The 25,005-nt window shown below is 41.2% G+C and overlaps 1 protein-coding gene across 5 annotated transcripts in view; it reads left to right on the forward strand.

The window, feature by feature from the left end:
- Window positions 1-693: 693 nt before the first annotated feature.
- Window positions 694-25,005, forward strand: part of slc4a4a (solute carrier family 4 member 4a) — a 51,335-nt gene continuing 27,023 nt past the window's right edge. For 3 of the 5 annotated variants that reach the window (XM_072664923.1, XM_072664920.1, XM_072664922.1), the window contains exons 1-6: window positions 694-1,025; window positions 1,282-1,392; window positions 7,609-7,682; window positions 12,335-12,508; window positions 22,274-22,409; window positions 24,436-24,596. In XM_072664923.1, the coding sequence (XP_072521024.1) occupies window positions 1,373-1,392; window positions 7,609-7,682; window positions 12,335-12,508; window positions 22,274-22,409; window positions 24,436-24,596 (565 nt within the window). In that variant the 5' untranslated portion in view covers window positions 694-1,025; window positions 1,282-1,372. Of the gene's footprint in view, window positions 1,026-1,281; window positions 1,393-7,608; window positions 7,683-12,334; window positions 12,509-21,846; window positions 22,410-24,435; window positions 24,597-25,005 lie in introns of those variants that run through there. The other 2 variants (XM_072664919.1, XM_072664921.1) reach the window with 1 other exon arrangement.

Consider the following 25,005-nt stretch of genomic DNA (forward strand, 5'->3'; position numbering starts at 1 on the left):
CTGATGGCTTGTGGATAGAAACTGTTTGTAGATCTAGTTGTCCTGGACTCCACACTTCTGTAGCATCTGCTAGATGGTAGAGGTGTGTGAAAAGGCTGTGTCTGGGGTATGTACTGTCTCTGATGATGCTGAGTGCCCTCATAGTGCCCCTGGTGTGGTAGATGCCCTTATATCAGCACTTAAATTAGGATTTTTAGGTGTGATCTTCTGTCACAAAAAATGTATGATTTTTACATTTTACATGTATATATATTTAAAACATTTTTTATCAAAATATAAAAATGAAAATCACTGCTGAAAATAAAAGCAATATCATACCTGTATGGACGTAGAGCACTGCTGAGCATAACAGCAGTGTTATACCTGTTACTCCGTCACTAGGGGTCGCTGTTTTTTAACGTCTGAAAAGAATTTCAGTGAATCGAGCAGTTCGGTTCAACCGCTCCTTAGAGCGTTTTTTTTTTAAACACTCTTATTGTTATATTTTACAAATTTCAAGTTGTGTAAAGTACCATTACTTTTATTCATCCTATATCGCAGATATTATGAAGACGTAAAAAAACGGTTCGATTCAGTCAAACCAGGGAATCGATTCATATGAACCGAGTGAAGAGTCGGTTCATAAAAATGAATCATTTACGAGTCATCTTCAAAAATAATCGTAGCGACGACGGAATACAACACACCTCAGGGTTTGTCAGGGATGGCCGTTCACTTAGACGCGAGCAGTGCTCACCGGAGACACATTTGAAGCAACAAATGCCAGAGTTCCCGCTGTGCTCCCTTTAGCTCACTTCTCGCTCAGTGAGTCGCTCGCAGTTCAGGGCTGGGTTCGTTACCCCTCAGGTAAACTGGCTACCTCCAACTTTCTGTCGACCTCCCACTTCTGACGTTGGCGGACGGAGGGCTGTTAAAATATGAAGCGGACACGTTGAGGCTCCGAGCTGTGTTGGTCTTCTACAGCACAGCATCAGCGCGTTTTCACATGTCGAAGTAAAGTACCACTGCGGGGAAAGTTAAACAAGGTATTTTTACCTATTTTACCTTCTTTCTGTTTGTTTGTTTTGTTCTGGGTCCGCGTTTTCTCTTTTCTCTGTTTGGAGAAGTCTGAAGTTTCTGTCAGAATTGAGCCGAGCCGAGCCGAGCCGAGCCGAGCCGAGCCGGAGTCCACTCGGAGACCTTCTGTTGAATTTCTTTCTTTCTTTATTTTTAACAATAATGTGAGTTTCTGAGTTTATGGAGAGATTGTAACTGAGTTTTTAAATGTGTGCTGAAACCCAGGCGGAGGTCGTGCTCGGTGAGGGGTTCGGACTCGGTTCTTCGGGTCTTCAAGCAGCTCCTTCAGATTTGCTGGGAGACCACAGGCTGAAAAATGAGCGGAGCCAAGAACAAGTAAGTGGAGAAGCTTTTGACTTTGGAGAAAGTGTTTTCACCTTTTTACTGCACTCCTGCTCGGACACACTGCGTTAGGGTACAGTACACACCTCTTTGGGAAGATCCGCCAGACCAGCCCTTTGTCCTTTACCCAGAGGTTCACAGCTTTGACGCCTTTCTCCACTGAACTTCACTTTCTGTCTTTGCTTTTTTGGGAATATTCTGCACTTTGAAGCGGGTTAAATAGCAGTCTAGTGTGAACAGACCATTTCTGAACCTGGAATGATTAGCTGTAATCATTTATTCCTAGTTTTCTTTGATGACTTTTAAAGGCATTTCACTTTTAAAGACTGTGTTCAGACCAGAGCTGGGCAGTATGCTTAAAATAAAGAAATAAAGAAATAAAAAAAATCAAAAATCAATATTTGAATATATTTGTTATGCTACACAATATTTATCACAATATTTTTTCATGTAGACAAAATGCACCGACAGCATAAAATAATAACAACAAAAAAAACTGCTACTCAAATGCTCTCCCATACTGAGTACTAGAGCTGGACAATATGATGATATTTTATCATATCGTGATCCATTTTTCTCATCGTCATATGCTTTTCTAGGCATATTAAAGATATTGTTGCTGTTTATTGAACATCAATCAGTTGCATGTTTCATTACTAACAGTGTAATTAGACTGGTTTAATTAGATAAAGGGCTGCAGATGTTGAATAAACATCACTGTATTCAGTACGGGAGAGGAGTCTGTGATTACATTATCGTGATAAAAAAAACGTCTTTAAATATTGTGATATAGTATTTTTACCATATCGCCCAGCCTTACTGAGAACCATGATTTTTTTTACTCAAAATGTGCTTCACTCCATTTAGTTAAATAGGACAGATTATACTCTTTGTAATGAAATTAATCAGTGCTGTTAATCAGTGTTTTTTAAGCACAGGCGATATCTACGATATACTCAAAAAGCAATCACAATACAATAAAATATTGACGTATTGCCCTCTCCTAGTTCAAACTCTTATCCCGCTAATGCACATATGATTTCAGTTAGTACCCCCATTAATATAGCACGGCCTCCTGAATAATTTACACAAATTAGCTTTTAAAAAAGTCACTCATAATAGTGTCCTCTTTTCCTTTTTCCTTTGCAATAGCTAGCAGCCGTACAGTAGCGCGGAATTTATTCCTTTTTAAAAATTGTCAACTCATTTTAACCCAGTTAGTCCAAGATTTTTAGGCAATCAAGATGTGACAGGAAAAGCAGTGGGCATTAGGAAACGTCTCTGCCCCGTGTGCTCCCCAATGCCTGTTGTGTCTGTGTTCGTTCCATAGGTGGCAATGGAGTTTTGGAGGCAGAACACTAGACAAGGGGCTCCCCAACCTCTTCACTCACTCCAAAAAAAAAAAGTCCAGAGATACTTGGTTTAAACGCAACTACCTGCAGGTCTTTCACCTCTTTTTAACTGGCCTTTAACAAAACGCAGACATTGATGAAGTGTTAGCTGGACCTCGACGGCCCTCACAGGCTGTTTCCAAAGATGCTGTTAAAAATAGTAATTTTACGCAGCTGTTCAGATGTAAATAGACGTTCTGATATTAATAGCTGTCCAGAACTGACATTACGGTGTTGCTGACTCAGGACGGAGTGAGCGTGCAGAGTGCTCACATTTAGGCGTTGCAGTTTAAGGAGTCACGTGCCAGAGAGCGACCATTTCTCTCTCTCTCTCTCTCTCTCTCTCTCTCTCTCTCTCTCAGTCTCCCTGTCCCACTCTTGCGCTTCTCACATGTGCACTACCCTCTCTGCTCCCCGGGCGCTGGAGTTGGCTGCCCACCGCTCTGGGTGTGTGTGTGTACTCACTGCCCCTAACACGTGTGTGTGTGTGAGTGTGTATTCACTACCAGATGGGTTAAATGCGGAGGACACATTTCGCTGTACAGTCCACACTGTACAGTGACGAATACGTGCACCTTTATCCTTTTACCTTTATCCTTTAACACTCACAGAGAGTAAGAGGGAAAGACTGTCAGGAGGACAAGCAGGGAAAAGAGGTGTTTAAAAGAAGAGAGAAGGGAGACTGTCCTCTCAGAGATCATACATCCTACACTCTCCCTCTTAGTAATAAAGGTGCTAGAAAGGGTTCTTTGAGCGATACGGTAGAAGAACCACTTTAGGTATAATAGAAAAACCTTTAAAGTGGTGAGGAACTTTTACATCAAATAAAAGGTTCTCTCTTTTTTATAAACATGATACTCTACTGGGACCAAAAAGGGTTCTTCCCTGGAATTGCTCAAAGAGCCATTTGTAGCGCCTTCATTTAAACTTTTAAATAAATATGTTTGTCGATTTTCTTTTTTTCTCCTTTTTCTCCCAATTTGGTACCGCCAATTAACCCACCCATTTGTAGCTCCCCTTGCACTAGCAATGCTCCCGACACTAGGAGTGTAAGGACTTAACACATGTCCTCCAACACATTCAAAGCCAGCCGCAGTCGACAAGAAGTCTCCACCTCCACCACACCAGCTAACAGACACCTGTGTTGGCCAACATTGCTTCACGAGTAATGAGAGGAGAGAGGGCCATCTACCCACCCAGTTGTGCTTTCTCGGACTCTTGGCCACTGATACCAAACTGGCATGATTTGGGATTCAAATTTGTCACCCCCGGGCCTAGTGGGCCATATTACCATTGTGCCATTTTGAACCCCGTCACCTTCATTTTTAAGAGCGTAGGCCAAAATCGGCTCCATAGTCCTGAATCGTATAACATCATTGCTTTTAAAGGTTCTATATGAAAAACCATCAACAAGAGGTTTTTCTTGTACATCAATGACCAGTTCTCCAGGGTAAGAAAAACCATTTAAGCTCTTTAGAGTTTTAAAGAGTGTATAATGAAAGCAGGTCATAATACACTCTTAGCTCTAAAGCTGTAAAGTTGGCATTTTGGAGCTACAGTATTTTTGTGACACTTAGTCACTCTCAGTATAAAACAGGTAATACAGAAAGCTGTACACGTATTTGCAGTGACTGTGGACTGTGGTATTTAGCCACATGTTTAGCAAAAACTGTCAGTTTTTTAACATCTTCTGGACACACTGTATTGTACAGCTGAAAGAACAAAAAACTAACCCTGGACACCTTCTGATTTAAATGCGGTTATGGCAAAAAGCAGGATATGATCGTTTTGGCTGCCTGAGCACAGCAGCTTGGTATTTGTTCTGCTGTGATTTGGGGTAGGAGTTGGCATTCTTTCAGTTTGCGTAATTGCATCTGGTTGAGATAACGTTATGACACGGCAGGTCTCAGGGGCCCAAGCACTGCCATCAGACAAACCAGCTCCGTCCTTCCTGTTGCTGTGGATGGCTTTAGTTTGTATTTCTGCTTTTGGAAACCTGTGATTTATAAGGCTGCAGGGAAGAGCATAGCTTTTTTCTATTAAAGAAAAATAAAACATAGATTTTTTTATTCATAGTATTAAATATTAACTTTTCACAGCCACAGCAGTTACTGCCATATAAATATTAAAAGAAGGCAAATAGGACACCTTATGATCTGTTTCTACAACTTGGACCCACAATAAACACACCTGCTCATACATCATATCATGACAGTATGTCGCAAATTGCAAGTCCCCCCCCTCTCTTGCGAGGAGACTTTGTCTTCTAAGTACTTTCCTTGACCGTGCTATTTGGTCTTTGGACTTTGCGTATCTTGCACCTGTGAAAGTTAGATCTGAGGGAAAGAGAGAGAGAGAGAGAGAGAGAGAGAGAGAGAGAGAGAGAGGTGGAAAACAAACTCATACACTATGTATCACACCTTGCAAGGACACGGCAACCTTTGGGCTTTGTCTACTGAGGCGGGATGGCTTCACCCCCACCCATCACTCAGTTACTTTGCACCCAACCTGCGGTTAATGCCAGTGCATTTATATGCAGGTTGCACTGTTAACCTTACATAGACATTAGTGAATGTCCTCAGAAGAGCCCTTTGGCTGAAGCTAAAGGTATTTGTTGAGCTGAAGCAACTTAGGAAAAGCTATTGTTTTCTGTTCTTTACATGGCTTGAAGGCTTAAGCCAGCCAGAAGACATCTGATCAAGGTTTATTGAATTTCACATCGCTATTGTACTTCCTGCCCAGATTAGTAGAGTGCACTATTTGAAGATGATGAACAGGAATCACATTACAGAGGAATGAAAAGCTTTCAGTTAAAATTTTTCACATGGGGGGAAAAATAGGGCATTTTATACCCCTTATATGCGGTTCGTCCATATTTTGATGTATTAAAACAGTCATGTGAAAAAATCAGGACACCCAGAAGTCCTGGTCTTTGTCGAAGTGCCCTTTGGCCTCCTAACTTTAAATAATTCTAAATTTTCACAGCAAGGGTTTCCCTGGGATTGTACACCTCCTAAGAAAATCAAATGTATTCTGTCTCTTTATGAATTCTGCATGTAATTTGTCATCCAAAGTGGCAAGATCTCCCTGTAGGTCCCGTGATGACATTTTAGAATTGTTGCTCTTGGCCTGAGCTTGCTAGGACGGCCTGATCTGACAGTGTTGGCCATTGTTTTACATTAATTAAAGCACTTGTAAATAAATTTGTGGACAGTGTAACTGCTGATTTCCAAATGTTCTGAGATCTTTTTAAATCTCATCTGCATCAACAACCTTTATTCGAAAGCCTCTGAGAGCTCTTTGGATCTCTCCATGGTGATACCACTCACTTTAATAATCAGGAGCAGGTAGGATATTTCGGCTTGAACGTCCCCACAAGTCGTATTTTCTACTCGGAAAGTCAGGAGAGCCTCACCAACCCCAAATTTTGAAATTCCAAGATAACCGCACCGCACATCAACAGTAATAAGCAGTGGTATTATACAGTTTATTAGCACTAGTTTATTAGCACTTCTGTCTATTTATGATATACTCATTAAATTGGCCGTACACACAGTTTCAATGGTGTTTGGATGAGCAGAATACTGTGTAATGCGTTGTATCGCTAACAGTGTTAACCTGGGGACATAAGAAGTGGGACATATTTTGGTTAGATTTACCATAAAACCAGTTGTGGTAAACTTCAAAGTCTTTAGCTTAACTGATTTATGCAAAGGTTTTAAAATAGGGTACAATTATCGTAATGTTTACCTTAATTCCCACCATTCCCATCATTTCCAGCTCTGACATCCAACTTCCAAGATAAATAAAAGGCATTATTAAACAAAACAGGCTCCTCCAAACATGGGGTTGAACATAAGGGAGTTCTAACATTTTCCTCATAGTTTTCATTGTTTAGTTATGTTACCTCCATCTCTCAGTACTGTTCAGATGAAGACCAAATGTCCACATATTTAAATATGTTTTAAAAGACAAAGCTTTTCTTGGGATGTCCTAATTTTCTTTACACAATTCTACATGCAGAACCACAGGTAAGTATTTGTTATTTGTTTAACCTCCTTCACGTTAATGGAAAGAATAACTACTAGGAGAAAATGACATGTCTGGCATGCTTGTCTCATTATAAGAAACCCTGAAACAGGAAATGAGTTTATTTAAGTCTTGTTATGAGCGCCTGCATTATACCCCCAAGAGAAGCTCACCTAATCCTCAAAGGGCAGATGATTGCACGGTAGCCACGTGATGCCCCACCTGCCTGTTAGTTTGGTATGTGAGTATGTGTGTGCATGTGTACTTATCGAGGCCAGCCAGAGGAAGTTTCATATATACAACGTGTGGGTGTGATCTGCGCGCTTAGCGCATATTCCAACCACGCGGTACCTGTTGCGCCGTTCAGCTGGACGCCGTTACCCTCTGCGGCTGATCTGGAATCTGTGCGTGGTTGCCCAGTCGTCACCTCCTGGCCCATCAAAGTCAATTAACGTCTAGCAGAGACGCTCAGCCTGCCCTCCCCCTACCCCACAAGCAGGCTGGATTACCCTCCCAGCATCTACCTGCCAGCTCCCTGTGTCTCCCTCAAGGGCAGTAGCTTTGTCAGGGGTTGGGAACGTGTCCCATTTGTCCTGCTAGCTGACCACCACTACCCTAGGGCTGGATCCAGAACCTGAGTTGCCTCCCTTGTTAGCGCTCCCTGCTAACCTGGGACCATGGCTACCCCTAGCAGTAACATACTACAGGTGAACCAGCCAAGGCGCTACGGCTCAACGCTGTCTCTAGAAGAAAAATGTGAGCAGTCTTTCTTCCTCTTCTACTATTACAGGATGGAGGATGAGGCGGTGCTGGACCGAGGGGCGTCCTTTCTCAAGCACGTCTGTGATGAGGAGGAGGTCGAAGGTAAGATTGTTGAGTGACTTTCTTTACAATTCTGTTGTCTAGCAGTTAGCCATCATTAGTACTGCTAGCCAGTTCGCACACGTGTACACCCCAGCTAGTATCACCTGCCATCTCCTTCATATGTCAGATATTCCAGATCAATATTAAGCTGAACATTAGCATTCACCGTTTCAAATAGATTCACACTCTATTTGATTGGCCCCTGTTTTTTAAGTTCGGGTGGTGTGATGAAGATGTAGTGCTCAAGGGTCACATGACATTGTGTTTACTTCGCTAATCGCCTCCTGGTCTACTTGGCCAACAAACCTGGATATTTGTCAAGTGTGTGTAGGTGTGTTTCTTTTTTTTCACCTAGGCCTATAATTGATAGATGGGAATTAAACAGTAGTCAAATTTAAACCTTAGTAATGTGATGTTTAAGTAGCTACAGCATGATGTTAGATGTGACATTTTACGTTTGCCAAAGTTGATTAGCAAATAATTGACCTAATTGACATCATTTGACCACCAGATATGCTCCAAAATGAATCAAATATTTTTACATTGACTTCTACTTAAAAGCTATGAAGGATTTTTTGTTAAGCTGCCATTTTGGAGATATGTTTGGAGAAGGTTTTTTGTGTGACAGAGATAATGCATATCCTTCATCCTTCTAAATTAGTTTCCATCAATAAGGTTCCTTTCAGCCCTTAAAATGCCTCCAGATTAGGACTTGTGTCAGTCCAGATTAGGACAATGTGTCAGTACACACTGGGTGGTCTTGACATTTTCCTCTATGGAGAGGAAAAGCAGGTTGCAGCACCTTTAAGGTCATTAGAGTCAAAATATGATTAAAAACTGTTGGTGACATACTAGTCTCCTCTAATCACTATACTTTTTAAAGACAAATTTCCTTTCACCTCTGACTGAACTCCTTCACAATCCGTCCACTTCCTCTTGCCAAAGTGAAGCTGAATGTTCCCAGGTTGTAAGACTAAATCCCCTATCATGGACACTTCCTATTCCACTTACCTCTTAAGTCACTTTATTGTCAGTGCCAAACATGTCTCATGTCAAAGTTCAGTTTAGCACAGAGCCGTGTTACGTTTCACAACAGCGCAGCATACACTAAAGCTATGATAAGGACGCTGTACGAGAGGAGCTGTCAGAGAATTCATTTATTGAGTATAAGTTGCTGTTCAATGTGTAAATATGTAGTGTGAGACTCGGGGTGATAAATGACCAACATATTGTTTAACAAGCCTATTTGCAACCATGTTATTTTGCCTCACAATTAAATATGCTGATCTTTCTTGTACTGAGGGCTTGTGGGAAAAAGCATTGATAAGCTCTACTTTTATTGGCTGGTTTACAGCACTGTAAAGCCTGGAGAATCCATGTTATAGCATTGTTTTAACACTGTCACAAAAATACTGTAGTTATCCCCAGTTATTCCCGCATAGTGCAGCTGTCCTCTCGTTGTGTCCTTTCAACATAACCGGTTAGCTTTTAACCTTGCCCCCTACTCACTTCCCCAGGTTTGGCTTTCATGAGTCTTACCAGTAAAAAAACATGAGCTGGTACTCTACCATCTGATGTGAGTTTAGCTCTGGGTTGATTCAGCCGAGGTAGTTCAGTTTGTTATTTTTCGAGGGAGCGAAGAGATACTGAAAGCTAGAATCGACTAGATTTGGCTTTTAGCCTAGCGTGGATCCCTGTTTGCTTCTCCTGGCTTTTGCTTCATCACATGCCAAGTGAGCTTCACAAGGCAACCTGTATTCCCATAACCAACATGTCTAATGCATATGAGCTGCTCTCCAGTCTCAACAACACCATCATATTGCCAGTTTAGACTAGAGTCAAGACTGTTACGTAACAGTTTTGGAATTGGTTCGTTTTCCAGTCCTGTTTTGGTTATGCCAGATTTTCTTTTGAAGGAGAGCACAGCAGTGTCTCATTATTCAACTATGCCAGGGAATATACAGTTTTCCATTTTAGGGTCCCTTTAAATAGATGATGAGACACTTGAGCTTTTGCAAATAGTAGTATTTGGGACTTTCTGTGTCTCATTATTTGTAAAGAATTTCCAATTTGCAAAGATATTTGGGTTTAGAAACTAATGTAACCCAGTTTTCAGAGTAAATTATCTTGGAGTGGGTTTATAAATGGTGAGCAAGCGTGTGGCTGTTTTTTTTCTGTCCTAAGATTCATGGCTGTATTAGCATGCTGGGAGTGCGTGCGGCTGTGTTGCCCGACTCTTCTCTGGAACCCACTGTTCCAGCCGCTCTGTTACTGGGGTAACTGGAGATACTGAGCTCCGGCAGCCCACAGGGCTCAGCCAGACGCAGGGAACTTTATCCACTGACAAACAGTGTGCCACTCTAATTCAGACTGCTTTCTATGGCCTTTTAGAAATGGGTTTCTCCAAAAAGGACAGGAAGCCCGGTACAAAGCTGGACAGGCAATATGCAGTTCCACCCTCCTCACCTCTCCTTTTCCTTCTGTTACTTTTTTTTTTTTTTTACATCCACTCCCTTTTCCTTACTTTACATTCTCTCTCTCGCTCTCTCTCTCCATCATTGTTGTTTATTACCTTTCTCTTTTATCCTTTCTTCTTTCTTTATTATTTCTTTCTTTCACTCTCTCTTCTGCCTTTTCATTTCCTATTCTATCATCGTAGATTGGTTATTATTCCCATGCCTGTTATTTTCTCAGGTCTGAATGTACGTTGCTATACTTGACTACACAGACTGTTTATTAATGCTGTAATAAAACCTTAAAAAAATACTGAAATAATTTAGTTTTCTTCCAACATAACAAAATGTATCAAATAAAGATTCAGACAATGCAGAAAATATATCGAAATATTTTACTCACATTCTCTGTAATTCTGAGCTGCTGTTAATTAACATAACACATTTTTTGTCAATACATTCATCCATATTTTTAGCTTATTCCCTGTCAGAGTCACGGTAAGAGCAGAGCCTTCCCGGAATCATTGAGCACAAGGCCGAAATACCATCTGGACAGGGCACCAGTCCATCGCAGGGTTCTATCAGCATCCTAATCAAATTAGCCTGCGCAGTTTGAAAGGACTAGGCACTCATCAAGTTTGATCGGCCTAGGCAATTATTGAAAATATTCCTAAAAAGATTCCTAAATCATTCTTGGCTAGAATGCGCATTTGGAAAAGACCAAGAAAAAACTTTAATTGTTGTTGGATCTCTATGGTAACTTCTTAATGGTTCTTCACACTCACATATATTCTTTGCAAAAATTATTGCTCTGTATCCGGGTTTGAGGCTATTAGGTTCTCTAAGATCATAAGCATTGATGCTTTTTTAAGTGTCTGTTTTTTGAGATGAGACTGAGAACAAGACAAGATCCATAGCTTTGAGAAAGTTGATTGCGTTTTGGCACTGGGAGAGCATTAGAGCATAGTCCTGTTAGAACCTTTGCAACTTGTGCCACAAAAGGCTTTTGAAACATAGGGGTACATGCCGTCCTGGCGGCTCTTTAGAGAGTGGACTGTTTCTGTGCAATATTATTAAACTATTGTCTAATTTGTCTGAGCTTCGGTGGGTTTCCCACAGAGTCATGTGTGCCATGTGTGCTGGACAAGCATATAAGCTGACAGGAAAGAGGCATAATGCTGTTATCATAGATGTGCACTACTCAGTCCTGGAGTAACACCCAGGGACTCCCAAGGGAAGCAACGAGAGCTTACTGAACACAGATATGTTTGCCAGGATGTCAAGGTATATTAAGTATAACAGTAGCTTGCTGTTCCCAGTGTTTGCTTATGTGTGATTAATATTTCTTGTTAATCTTTATTGATGTTTGTTGGTTTTGTGAATAGGCTAAATAGTCAGTTGTCTACCAGTTCAAGCCTATAAAAAGGGAGTGTATTTTGTCTAATAATCTCATCATCTCTGTCTAGCTAAGTCTGTCTGTTCTAGCTTTTATGAGATTAATTTGCTCTGAGGTCAAAAAGTCCTAGCATTGTCTTGTTTGGATCCAAATGCCAAAACAGGGTACTGAGCCTGTGTTTTGTTGGTGTATTTTGAAAGGCTGCAAAACAGGTGAACTTACGTGACTCTATGAGAAGAACCTAAACTTTTGAAAGTTCAGGGTCTACCTGCTGATTATCTTTAGACAAAATATTTGGTCCATCAGTAGAGTGCAAACCCTCTTTTTGAGGACCAGACAATTTTTCTTGGGCTGTCCTCCCGATTGCTGAGGCCATTTCCTGCATCAGAGGAAGTGGTTGGCATTTATTTACATCCTTACTTTGGTAAGAACACCAAATGTCCCTCCCAGTAGACCCTGAGGAAACAATTGACACCCAGCTCTTGACCTCAGTGTCCTGTAGAACATTTCCTTTCTCAGAATTAGTTTTGGTGAATGTGACCTGCTGCTGATGTTTTCATTTAACGTAGGTCCACTTTTGAAAGATACCCTGAACATTTGGCCTGTCTGGTCTTAATAGCTGAAATTCTGAATCCCCAGTCTTCTTAAACAATGCTGATAAGGTTTACTGAAAAGGGACAGGTCAGAAGATCCTAGGCTTCCATTCCATTTAGTTAAGCTGATCTGCAGCACATTTCCCTTGCAGTTCTGTGCAATCCCCAATAGCTAGATCCATCTGAGCATCCTTGTCTTCTCGTTCCCAGGCCACCACACCATCTACATTGGAGTACACGTGCCCAAGAGCTACCGGCGTCGGAGGCGCCACCGCCGGCGTACCAGCCACAAGGACAGGAAGGAGAAAGTGACAGAGAATGCCTCGGACAGGTCGGATGCTGAAAACACTGAGGAGGCCAGCAACAGCATCCTCAAACCACTCAGTAAGTGCCTGCCAAAGAGCCGTCAGCTCACATTAGTGCCCGGTTCTCCTTCAAAGAACCAGTCATTTAAAAAAACGCACACGCACTCACATGCACATGCCGACACACATACAGCCGTAGGCCGGAGCCACTGCTGACTCGACTTAGTCAGAACCGATATCTGGAGCTGCCCAGCCAGTGTATGAGTGTGTTTGGACAGACAGGAGTGAAGGCCCCTCTGTGTAACTAATAGCCACTCGAAATAGGCCATTATTGCCTGATGTGAGTCTTGGAGAAAAGGATGTGTGTATGAGTGCATGGCTGAGATATCTAATGGTGAGGGAGATTTGACCTTAGGAGGATCACTTAGGAGGCGTTTCTGCCGATTTGGACACTGAGGCTTTAAATGGTCCCTAATGATGGCTGTAGGGGTAGAGGGGTATAGTTGGATAGCGAATGAGAGAGGAGGAGAGTGAGCACGAAGGAGGGAGAGGAGACAAAGAAAGTGTCGGTCATGTATTTGAAAGTCCTGTAACCAGCCCAGTCGCCTACAAAAGAACAAGACTGGATGCAGCTTTGTGATAACACTGTAGGATATTGCAGTCACCCTTTCACTGTCCCCTCACTGTGCACAGCTGTTAATGGAAACTTCCCTCAGGCTGGAAGTGCAGTTACACTCTGCAGGATGGTCATAGCTTACCTTTTTCCTTCTGTTGTGCTAACTATTCCCCCTAACAGTGACCCTGTTTAATTAAAACAGGACTTATGAACTGATGTCACACTAATAATCATTGGATACACCTTATATGGAAGTCACACTGATGGACGCAAGACCTTGCCTGAAGACAGAAGTCCAGAGTTGTCAGCCCACAGAAAGACCCAGCATGTCTATTTTTTACACGTGAATGATTTTCTGTGGGAAATTGATATTGTGAGGTAGATTATTACAGCAAGCTTAAGGGTAACAATGTGCTGGCTGTTTGCCACCAGCCCTCTATGGTCTAAAGCTTGTGTACAGAGGGGGACATTGACCCTTTGTCTTTAGATGGATTGCTTCCTGATTGTTATCTTTGATCCGGATGCTTGTTTGCCGTTATCAGTCATCCTCTATTATAAGCTACCACAAATGAAGTAGTAAATCTCCTTAAAATGGAAATAGTATTAGGGGCAGGTTTCAGTTGATTTTGCTTCCCAAAATCATTGTAGCGACTCATCTTGGATTGGAGAGTTCAAGTGGTCTTTCTCTTTTTTACACATGTAGAGATCTGTTTATCTGTGTAGAGATGTCCCGATCTGATCCAGTGTTTTAAGACCGGGGCTGATCCAGACAAATTTTAATGGATTGGATGTCGCCTATTTTAAGCCTGATCCAGTTCCGATTCTTTGATTTTACTTTGTTCTAGCAGAGCGCCCTCTGGGAGCCATTTATAGACATTATCCAAAGGAAGTAACAAAGCAGTTTTGAGTCTGGACTGCATTTGAGGAGCTTTTCCTCCAGACGTTTATCTATTTTCTTTCTATTTTTACCCATTCCTCAAAAACCATGTACGGCAACACACTCTTTTCACTCTTCAATTACGGCTATGGTTAGAAATGGAACTGTCATAGAAACACTCAGGAGCTACCAGCAGCAGTTCCAAGCACCTTCCTTTGGTTTTCAACCAGCACTGAACAGTGTGTTCAGAACTGAAAAACAGAAAAACACCCAGATCAGATTGAGGGGAACACAAATATCAGGATGTAGAGGAGTGTGGGGATTGAGAGCAGGCCAGTAATTCTATCAGAATTAATTTAACAGTGCTGATGACATTGAAGAGATTTGGAGGAAATGCTTTGTCGCTACATGGTTTTAGAAGGTGTTCTGTAGTACTGTGTTAGTAAATTTTTATTTGACTGCAGATTTCCTTTTTCTGCTTTATAGCCATAGAGATCCCTGTAGGATTTGATCACTGACAAACTTCATAACGTATGAAAATAATAAATAGTGAAAAGAAAAAAAAGTAAACTAAAGGCAGCCATGCTGCCCTTCATTAATCCTAGTGCCAGAATGGTTAGTTTGCTTTTGCCTCAAAATCAAGTTCAGTAAGTCATGGATATTTTGGGCCCAAACAGTCCAACCCACACATTTGCTGTTGTTCAGGAGAGTTTCTGATGTTTCTGGCAGCCCTCACCCCCCTGGATGGTTGCTTCTATACAGGCATAAAGAAAACCTCTCTGGGCACTTTGGAAGATTCATTTACATCCTGGAACTTGGACAGGTTTTGTGGGAGGCTGTTCATGATGTTGGAAGAAGCCTCTGGTGCTGGTCTGGGACCATATTTACATTTTCGCTTACAGTGGTTTCAGTTAGGGCTTTCTCAGGCAATACCAAAGGAGCTTCCTCAGTTTTATGGTTCTGTAGCTTGATCTGTTCTGTCTGTGTTGCTTTTATGCCAGACGACTGAATTTGATGATAAAATGTTCAAGGCGATATTCTGACATCTACGCATTGTTCACATCTAAATCCTACTGGGTACAGATAAGATAAGGGAACAGGTTACTCTATGCATGTATTGTTTGTTTTCTGTGACAGATTGTTGGGGGATGACCAACATTTGAAGGATGTGGAATCAGTAGGAATGACTGTGCAGTGTAAGGAACAGTGTCTATAATAATGTGGGCTACATTATATCCTGGATTTCTCTTTAGGTTTGAGCGTAGATTTACCCTTTAGCAAGTACAGTCCCACTTGGGTGGGATTTACCATAGCTGGTCCCTGATTGGTACACCCCCACCGGTGGAACTGTACCAATCAGGGACCAACCGTGGCAAATCCCACCAGTGGGACCGTACCAATCGGGGACGAGCAATGGCAAATCCCACCTACAAGTGGGACTGTTATTGCTAATGGGTAAATCTACGCTCAAACTTAAAGAGGAATCCAGGAGTGCAGATGTAAAGGAAATAATGTAGTTTGCAGTAGAATGCTCAACTTCAAGTGTCTGAAAGAGCAAGAATGATCAGGAAGGTCAGTCAGACTCAATTATAAGATATTAACACACTGTAAAATGGTCATTTAAAAAAGTAAACAACCAAACAAAGTAAATCAGTCCCGAACCACATACTACTGCAATTTCTTACCTAAGTTGTATAGCTGTATTATCTATAGAAACACAAACATCTGTTTGGTGTTCATCGATATTCAGTACTAAGTTGGATTTGGATTTGATCATGGGGCAAAAAACTGGATGAGACATCTCTACAAGGAGTATTTGAGATTTTTAAGGGGTGTGCCTTTGCAAGCTATGCTTATCCATGAAGCCCTTTTATGCATCTAAATGCAGATCTGTGTTGAAAATCATAAGAAAAAATGAAAAACAATACCCAACACAATAGTTGACTGTGTTCCATAGACTTTCATCGTGTACACCTGAGGAGTCTTTTCTTTCCAGTCACTCTGGTTTTCCATATTTATATGGTAAAATAAGCATAGATGCTATTGAATGGGATTGCTGTATGTCATAGGCAGAGTGTTTTTTAAAAAAAAGTCTCCCGTCCAATAAGTGTGCCAGTGGGAGCCAGTCAGCCCCTGCACTGAGCAGGATGTCTCATAGACCATCTCTTTAGCCATAAGGCAAGAGAAACAGCCCACGGTAATCCTCTCTAAGGCAGTTAGTCGCTCCCCCCACTGCAGGTTATAATTAGTTAATCTAACCACCTTCTTCATCCTAAGGCTGGCCTCTATGAGTGATATAGATAGCTATAAACACAAGTGTTCTTGGAAAAACTGTCTAGATAGTTCCTCTCTTTTTCAACATTCCCTACATTTACACATCCCAGTGATCCCCCTGGACCAAAGGTTAACTACATTGCGGACATGAATTACTATAGGTTGTACAATTAGCATTTTTATGTAAATGAGAGATATTCAGTATTGTACTTTTTACTGGGATTTAAGTTGGCTTAATATTTGTATGTACGCTGATAGGATTAACATTATTAAATATGCCTCATTATTTGCTCTCCACATAAAAGGAGGCAACCGGGGTTATCTATTATAGCATTATACAGCTTTGTTTTATTGAATCACCAGGAATTGACTGTCTGCGCTATTTCTGTAGTAGCATTACACTAAATATTTATTGCAGGTGTCTGCCAAAAGGGTATCCACATATTAAATCCTGTGTATTGTCCTGTGTAAAACCATGCTGTTTCCCCTGAGTGGACACTGGTGTGGTTGGGATTAAAGGTGCTTATAGCCAGCACATGTCCACCCACATGAAGGAAGCAACCAGACCACAGACATGATTATAGTACATTTGGGCATTCTTAAAGAGATTTAACACTTTGGCCAATACAACCAACAAAAATGAGCTCTGGTTTAGATCCCATGCCATTTTAACCTTTTGTTGGTTTCTTAGGGCTACCATTATGGAATCCCTGTCCAAATGTCAGATAATAGCTATGGCACAATTAGTTGCAGGCTTTCTGTTTGACGGTTTTCCAGGGTTGAAATTAATTTGGAGTTGGCAAATGTATGGCATGTATCTGATCAGTATGCAGTCTGAGTATACCCTTTTTCGTGTGTGCACTTGCTTTTGGTATTTCTAATTTCTAAGTACATTAAAATAACCAGTATAACATAGTAGTTCAGTGTGAAAATGCAGTTAAATGGGTTTTTGGTTAAATTTATGAATTATTTGTAGTTTAGCCATTAGCTTGACTTGGGCTAAATCTTGTTCAAAATGTTGCATTCTGGAGCATTGTTGATATAGTGTAGTTGGATATACACCAGCATGCAAAACAAGTCTGTAAACCCCCTGGTTCAAATATCTGTTACTATGAATAGCTAAGTGAGTAAAAGACGACTTTCTTTATTTCCATCTTCTGTCTTTGCCCTAAGTATAGCTTTTTATATACTTTTTTTTGATGAATCTTCCATTAAGGTCATGTTTGTGTTGGTGTTGCTGCATAGTAGAATAGTGCACCATCACTCCAGAGTCTGATCTTTTGCAGTCAAACAGGAGTTCTGATTAGCCTTTCTAGCCAACCTATGAGCAGTTCTTCTGGTCTTCCAGACCTCAACTTGACCCCTATAGTTCTTGTTACCTGCCATTTCAAAATTACATTCTGAATTTGGAAAATGACTACCTGAAAGCCCTTTACTTTGCTTTATCTTTTTATAGCCTTCTGCAGCTTTGTGGGCTTCAGTTATTTCATTTTTAGAGCACTAGGCAGCTGTTTAGATGAGTCCCTGGCTGATGATTGTTGGGATGAGGCTTGAGGAGCCATGTTTTATAAAGCTTTAAAACTTTTCTAACAATACTTGTAAATAAAGCACCACTGCTAATGCTATTTTCTTTGTTTAAACCCCAGGTGAAGATGAAGCAGCCCTTTTCTTTTTGGAAAGTGGCATAATTCTACTTCTAGGCTAAACATATTCTGCAGAACAAGAGGTCAAGCACAGTATCAACCCATGAGTAAAACATTTCACAGTTTAGTTTGTGCAGACTGAGTCTGAGTATTTGTCATTGTTAGGAAGCGTGTAAGTGGTGGCTGGGGTGGGCATGTGCTGAAAGAACAATCTGAATGAAGCGTCATTGTACTGCAAACAAAGGACAAAAGCCACTGATCACAGGCATGTGACACCTCAAATGCATTTCAGTTGGCTGCTTCAATCACTGTTCCTCAACTTGGTAGATCCTCAAAAGCATCAGAATGTCCATATTGTTTTGCTTTATTTTTTTTATTTCACCACAAAATGCCTAAGACTGAATCTGAAATTGTATCTGGTCAGTGATTGCAGTGGTCTTTCTACTCAGAAACAAATGAATGTACTAAGCAGATTTACCTTGTGATTCTACAGAACTTTGCTGATCCTGCATAGTAGTTGGTGCACGTGTCATCGGAAATTAGCTAAACAAACTTGCAAATCCCACTCTTAGTTGCTAAAATGTAGCATTTGCATTGAGAAGATCTTTTGTTGATGACCATGTTGCAGATGTTATGTGGATGAAGAATAATTTAGTGAAACTAAAACTGAGTTTTAATTGGCTTCAGTTATTCTATTTTTACAGTACTCCCTGCTAAGAACATGTGCCTTGAATGATCATTTTAAGCCAAAACTGGCCAGTGATCTTATCTGTTTACTCTTAATCCTCCACTCCTCACAATGCCATCAGTGAATGTGGACCACTATCGGAAGTGAATTTCAAGTCTTCTTTGTGTCTTGATATGTGGCTAATCGGGTGCTCCCAGCCAGTGTTGGTTGCCAGGAGGAGATACAAAGCCAGTGTCCTTTTTTTGTTTGCTTCCAACAGGCAGATGTACAAAGTTTAAACCATAACCCGTGTAAATAGATCTTTCATCTGGTTTACAACATGAAGATGGTTTTGAAAAATGCTGGCACGAATGCTGACAATCATAAGGATTGTTCCTATCATAGCATGCCAGGGAGAAGCCTGAATATGCCTGGTATCCCACGGCAGGGATGTTGACTTAGCACTGGAAGGTTGTTGATTCTTATGCCTTTCCTTTGACCACAACAGTTATTCCCATCAAGATGCTTTATATGTCTCCTCCCTATCACACGTGTGCACCAACAACTAGCCATCTGAAGGTCGAAGGCTAGTTCTTGCCTCCTGAGAGACTGTATGTGAGAAGTCTCATAGTCTCATAGACTATGAAGTCTCATAAACTATTCGTACTAACATAAGTCTTGACCACTGCAGCTTGTTCAAAAGTCAGATCATCTAATCTGCTTCTTAGCGATTGCCTTCTTTTCCTCCAAGAATGTGGGCTGTTTTTTTAGGGCGCTTTCACGCTTGTCCCAAACACATGAGTCCGCACGCTGGGCCGATTCTGGGCCTGTCTGGACGAGGGGCTCATTATCACTGGTTTGCTTTTACACAGAAGAATTCCTTGGGAACCATGGATCGATTGCGCAATTTCAGTCGCCACTTTTCTGTGCATATTCTTAACATATATAAGTGGTAGGGCTCAACTTTTTATCTTTATTCTTTATTTTCCTGCAAACAAGAAGACGCCCTAGCCATAGCGATAAGTTGAATCAGTCACATCACGCAACCCCACATGTGATGCCATGTCAGATAGCTTCCACACTTGCAGCAGACCACGCAAGAGTCCCCTTGAAGCAAACCCCAGACCACCGATTTCATGACAATTAAGTTGAGGATTGGTACTATCCTCCATTACTCCACATCTCTTTCAGAGACCAGTCATGTTCTTATCAAAAGTAAACCCAACCCAGTTTCCACCATTCCTGTCTAAAATCTTTCCACATAGTGATGGTGATTTTCCTACATTACCACCAAGGGGTCGTATGGACAGCTCATAATAAGTCCCTTTGCTATTACCTTAGACTTTGAGATGCTCTTCTTTTATTGGCATTTTGCTTGCTATCTATTTTAGAAGAAGATGCATACATTTCAGGTGGGCAAAGCTGTGGGAAGCACAAAGCTATTTACCCCTTCTTACCCTTCCAGCAGTGATCAGGTGTGCAGTGTTTCACAGTCTACGTTTCTTCTTGTGCATGTTAGTGAGCGGCACTGTTGCCAATGTTGTGTAGCAGTGTTAACGAGAAAGAGACTCTCCAGCTTGGAGTGGCAGTCCCACTAAGCCCCTTTTCGGGCACTGCACACCCCCCCTCCCCCCCAAGCCCTTGCTTTTCCCATGAGCCCCCTGTTTTAGGGACAAAGTCCCCTTTGTGTAGGCCTGTGGCTCTTGGCGACTGAGCCCACAGAAACCCATTTGAACGATGTGATTTTCATTTCCATCTCTTCTTTTCGTGCTTGCTCTCCCTGCTCACTCGTCCATGTTGAACTCCCTTTTGCTCCTTCTCTCGGCCCGTCTCTCCAATCGAAGCCTCACTTAGCAACTGTGTGAGGCATAGCACTGTTCCAAGGCTTAGCACATCAGCAGCGGTGTGGTCTGTATGCAACTCAGGGTCATTGCGAGCGAAGCAAGTAGGGACAACTAAGCAGTTCTGCTGTGAAAGGCTCTACATCCGACTCTCAGCTGTTGTGATCCTAGCTTTGTAACATCATCTCAAAGTTTTCATCGGTTGAACTCCTCTAGTTGCTTTAGGTTCCGCAGACTCTTTAATGATGTGGCTAAAAGCATCACATTACCCCTGATTTAACAGCATAGAAAAATGGCCTACCAGTTGTCTTCATGCCAGTGTGCGCTGAAGGATTGCAAGGAGAGGAGTTATCTCATCTGATCAGTTGCAATTGGGTTATGCCTTATTAAAGACAAAGCAAAGTTCTTTACTTGAAATAAGTATTAAATCCACTTCTGAAGCCTCTTCCTCAAGTTCAACTTGGTTGGTAGAGAGAAGGAAAGGTCTAACAACATTTGGTTGAGCTATTTTGCAACTACTGTCACGAAATGTGCTGAAGCTAGACAGGTGCTGAATGCCCAGATGTCGGCTTCTTTAAAGACTGGCAAATATAACACAGTGCGTTGTTTGGTTTTACAGAAAGCTTTATATAGTAAACTTGGACAGAGGTATTTTCTGTGTTTGAAGATCCCCAATCAGTCTCTAATGTTGTTTGCTTCCAGAAAAATCTCAGTTTCAAAAAATCTAATGACGTTACAGTTAATGCGCTGCATTCTTGATTTCTTGATTTTTCTGCCACTTCTATGACTGATGGGTTTTTGTGTGAAGTGCATAAATCATGCTCTTTAAGTACTCCCGTACTAGACAGAATTTGAAAAACAGCCTGTGGATATTTTATTCAACCCCAAACACATGCAGGCCAGGTAATCAGAGGTCAGGTACCAAACTTTGATTACCTGGCTTGAGTTCAGTGGAAGTTGGAAAAGAAAACAGAATTGTGAACTGGTTTGACGTCTGCAAAGACGGAGTTGCTTACCTCTGTCCTGATCCTAAAACGTTTCTTCGGTTGCCTGTAAAGCATGCTAACAGTCATTATGTAGTATCAGTAATACATTTCTTTCCCTGAATATATTTGAATCTTCTCTGGGTGCATAAACAGGTTTTAGCACATTAAAACTTAGGTTGAAATGAGTAGCTCTCTCACTTGGCAAAATGCTCAGCCTGTCGATACTGATATCTTGCAGCAATCTATATATGTATTTGCAAGCTCTGATGACTGACAAATATTCAAATTAGAAGACAAGCGACAAGGAAAGCAAAGCCCTCTTGTGAAGAATGAACAGTTTGTGAAACATTTCCTAATTGTTAATGAGGGACTAAGGGCAGAGTGCCAGAGCTTGAGGGCCAATGGTAAGGGGGCTACTGGCGGAGCAACGGAGGGGCGGGCTGTTGCTGTCAGGGGACAGGGGGACCCCTTTTTTTAGCTACCTGGGTGTCATTGCATTATACTTGGGGACAGAGGACAGTGGGCAACTCGGACTGCTCTAATGAAGGTCTAAGTGCTGCTTGGCTGCAGGGGGGCTTGTGAAATTGACCTCCATCCCTTTCTCACCCATCCTCAACTCAGACCCAGGCCTCTAAGGAGTAAAACTTTCTTTTTTGGGATAGTTTTCGGATGGATGTGTCAGAGAACGACATAGGGAGCATGTCGGACAACAACAATGTGGAGAAGAGCAATGTTGAAGAAGAAGAGAAAACAGAGTGTGAATCCAAACAAGACCCTAATACAGAGCAGGAACTGTCTGAAGTGAAGATCCCCCCTCCACCTGAACCGGCTTCTGTGATCAAACCGGAGATCAGGCCCAATGGCTTAGGGGAGGAAGGCAAGACGCAGGTCCACAGTCGTGTGCCTCAACCCCTGACCCGCAGTATTTTCCCTTTTGCAGTTTCTCCGGCAGCTGAGCGTATTCGCTTCATCCTGGGTGAAGAAGATGATGGACCAGCACCTCCACAGCTCTTCACAGAGTTGGATGAACTTCTGTCCGTGGATGGCCAGGAGATGGAATGGAAGGAGACAGCCAGGTAAGATCTAGCATTTTTGATTAAGGCCTGACTTTTTAAAACTGTGTTAAAAAAAGGCTGAACATTTCCCTTGTGGGTCTTTTTTACTTTACATTATTTGTGTTATATTTGTGTTATTATATGTGAATGTTTTCAAATGCTAATCTTTGTTTTATTTTTACATTTAATTTGAATATTTGTATGCATTTTTGCATTTCTCATTTATTTAAAAATTGTGTTAGCTCAAGAATTATTAAGAAGAGATTAATTACTCATGAAAAAGCATGACTTGATGGATGTACTGTGCAGAGCAGCACTTTTAAAGCTTTGACGAATTCATGAATAAAACATCCGGAGTCTGTGGCACAGTGCCAGTGACTGCTTTGTGCCAATATGCTAAGCTATACCACTCATGCTGACAAGAACATTAAAGGAATTTCTAAAAGAGGGTTTTAGTCATTTGTGGACATTATTCAACATCTTTAAAATGACACAGCAGTTACCAGTTACCTTCTGCTGGATTTTTTTTTGTCAAATTATACCTTTTTTTTTGCATAAAGTACATGTGTATTGACAATCTGTGATTGTAAGAGCATTAAGGTACAAACGTCTGCTCTCCACGATTGACTCCTTGTTTAAACAGGCACTGGTTTGGTCTCAGACAAAAGACGAGTCTCAACACACATCAATTATGGTGTTGTGACGCCCTCTAAGAAATGGGCCTCCGCCTCTTATACTCCATTCATCTGAGGGGGTTTGATCTTTCACTGAGTGGGGCAGTAGCATGTTAAGTTCCAAAGCTCTTTGGAGTCCTTACTCAGCAGCTACTAGCACATTAACGCTTGACAGTTTTTTGAGGATAGAGATTACTGCCTGTTCACTTTGAATGATGGTATTACGAGATTTAACAGCTCTCTTTTGTTTTCACTATTGAAATGTTCTGCTGTTGTAATTGCTTGTGAAAAACAGCGCTTCAGCAAGTTGATTGGCTAATACAGTGCTGAAGAAAAAAAAAGTTGTGACTGGTGGAGCTTATTGGCTTGCTGCTTACTCAAAGGCAGTCGTTTTGTTTAAGTATTGTTTTCTATACTGACTTGGCAGTCTTCACCAGGTGTTTAGCGTGAAAATGGCATTAAGACACCTGCAATTTAGTAAACCTGTTTAAACAGCTAGCAATATAAAGTGCTGTTGCACCTTTCATTACATAAAAAAACTCATGAATGATATAGGTGAATGATGGTTCTGTGTTTATTAAAAACTGATATATTAAAATTTTAAACAATACTGCTGTATATGTGGCATTTTCATTGAAGAAGAATGTCAGCAAGACAACTGGGTGATTCCTAGAAGAGTAAAGTTGGCAGGGAGCGGCAAAGACTTATGTAATGCATGAACCCATTGTTGAATAAATTATAAATTCTAGTAGCTTATCTCTTTATTATTATAATTATATGTGTTAGTGGGTGGCTCAGCAGGTAGTTATGAAGAACCTTTAATTACATGGAATCATTGAACATTAATCTGTATAGTATAAAATCAGACTGTAGAATACAATCAGGACCTCACTGTATTAAATTCAGAATCTAAACTTCTGTCTACACATAATGTAGGATAATATGAGAACCTCTGTTACATACTAGAGACATTTTTAGGGTTTATTTGTACACCAAAAATATACTTTGTGTGTTTTCACAATCCATACCTTAATGAAAGTGTACTTATTTCTGACACTGTTTCCATATATTGGTCAATTTCATAACCTTTCTGTTAGAGCTGGGCAATATGACAAAAATTTATTTGTGATAAATGTTGTTTTTATACTTACTGGACTGAGTATTTGGATAGCAGTTTTTGAAATCCGCTACTACTGCTGAATTTTGTCTGCATGACAAAATGTCGGGATAAACATTGTGTAGTGTGAAGATGTCTTATTGTTGTGTAAGATACCATATGGCTCAGCCTTACTTTCTATAGCTCAATAGATGGGTGCCTTTTTGATGATGGTTACATAGTAGCGTATTTGACCTGTGTTCCTGCATCTTCCCAGGTGGATCAAGTTTGAAGAAAAGGTGGAAAAGGGTGGGGAGCGATGGAGCAAACCACACGTGGCCACACTCTCCTTGCATAGTCTTTTTGAACTCAGGACATGTATAGAGAAAGGCACCATCATGCTTGACCTGGAGGCTACCACTCTGCCCCAGGTGGTAGGTAAGTAAAGGATTTTTACACCAGCCACTCTAGATATGAGCGTTCACACTATGAGTTATATGAACCATGGGCACCATGGACCGGCACTGAAACCCCAGTTTCAGTTATTTAAAGCTGATATGATTGCTGTTCCATTATCCCTTTATGGGTGGATCTTTTGGGCATAGGGAGATACTTGCCAGATTGCTTCAATATTGGTTGAAGTAAAAGTCCAGTTTTATAATGCAGACCTCATTTGTCGATTTATATTACATCACTTTAAACCACTATTTGAATTCATGACTCAAGAACCACAGCATTCTCCATCCACACAAGCAAGACAGCTTTTCTACATGGGTGTGTGTGTGTGTGGGAGACTAAGATACATCTTGAGGCTGTGCTGGTGATATGATGCACATTCAGTCACGGT

Source organism: Salminus brasiliensis, chromosome 20 (genome assembly GCF_030463535.1).
Source record: "Salminus brasiliensis chromosome 20, fSalBra1.hap2, whole genome shotgun sequence".
Lineage (NCBI taxonomy): Eukaryota > Metazoa > Chordata > Actinopteri > Characiformes > Bryconidae > Salminus > Salminus brasiliensis.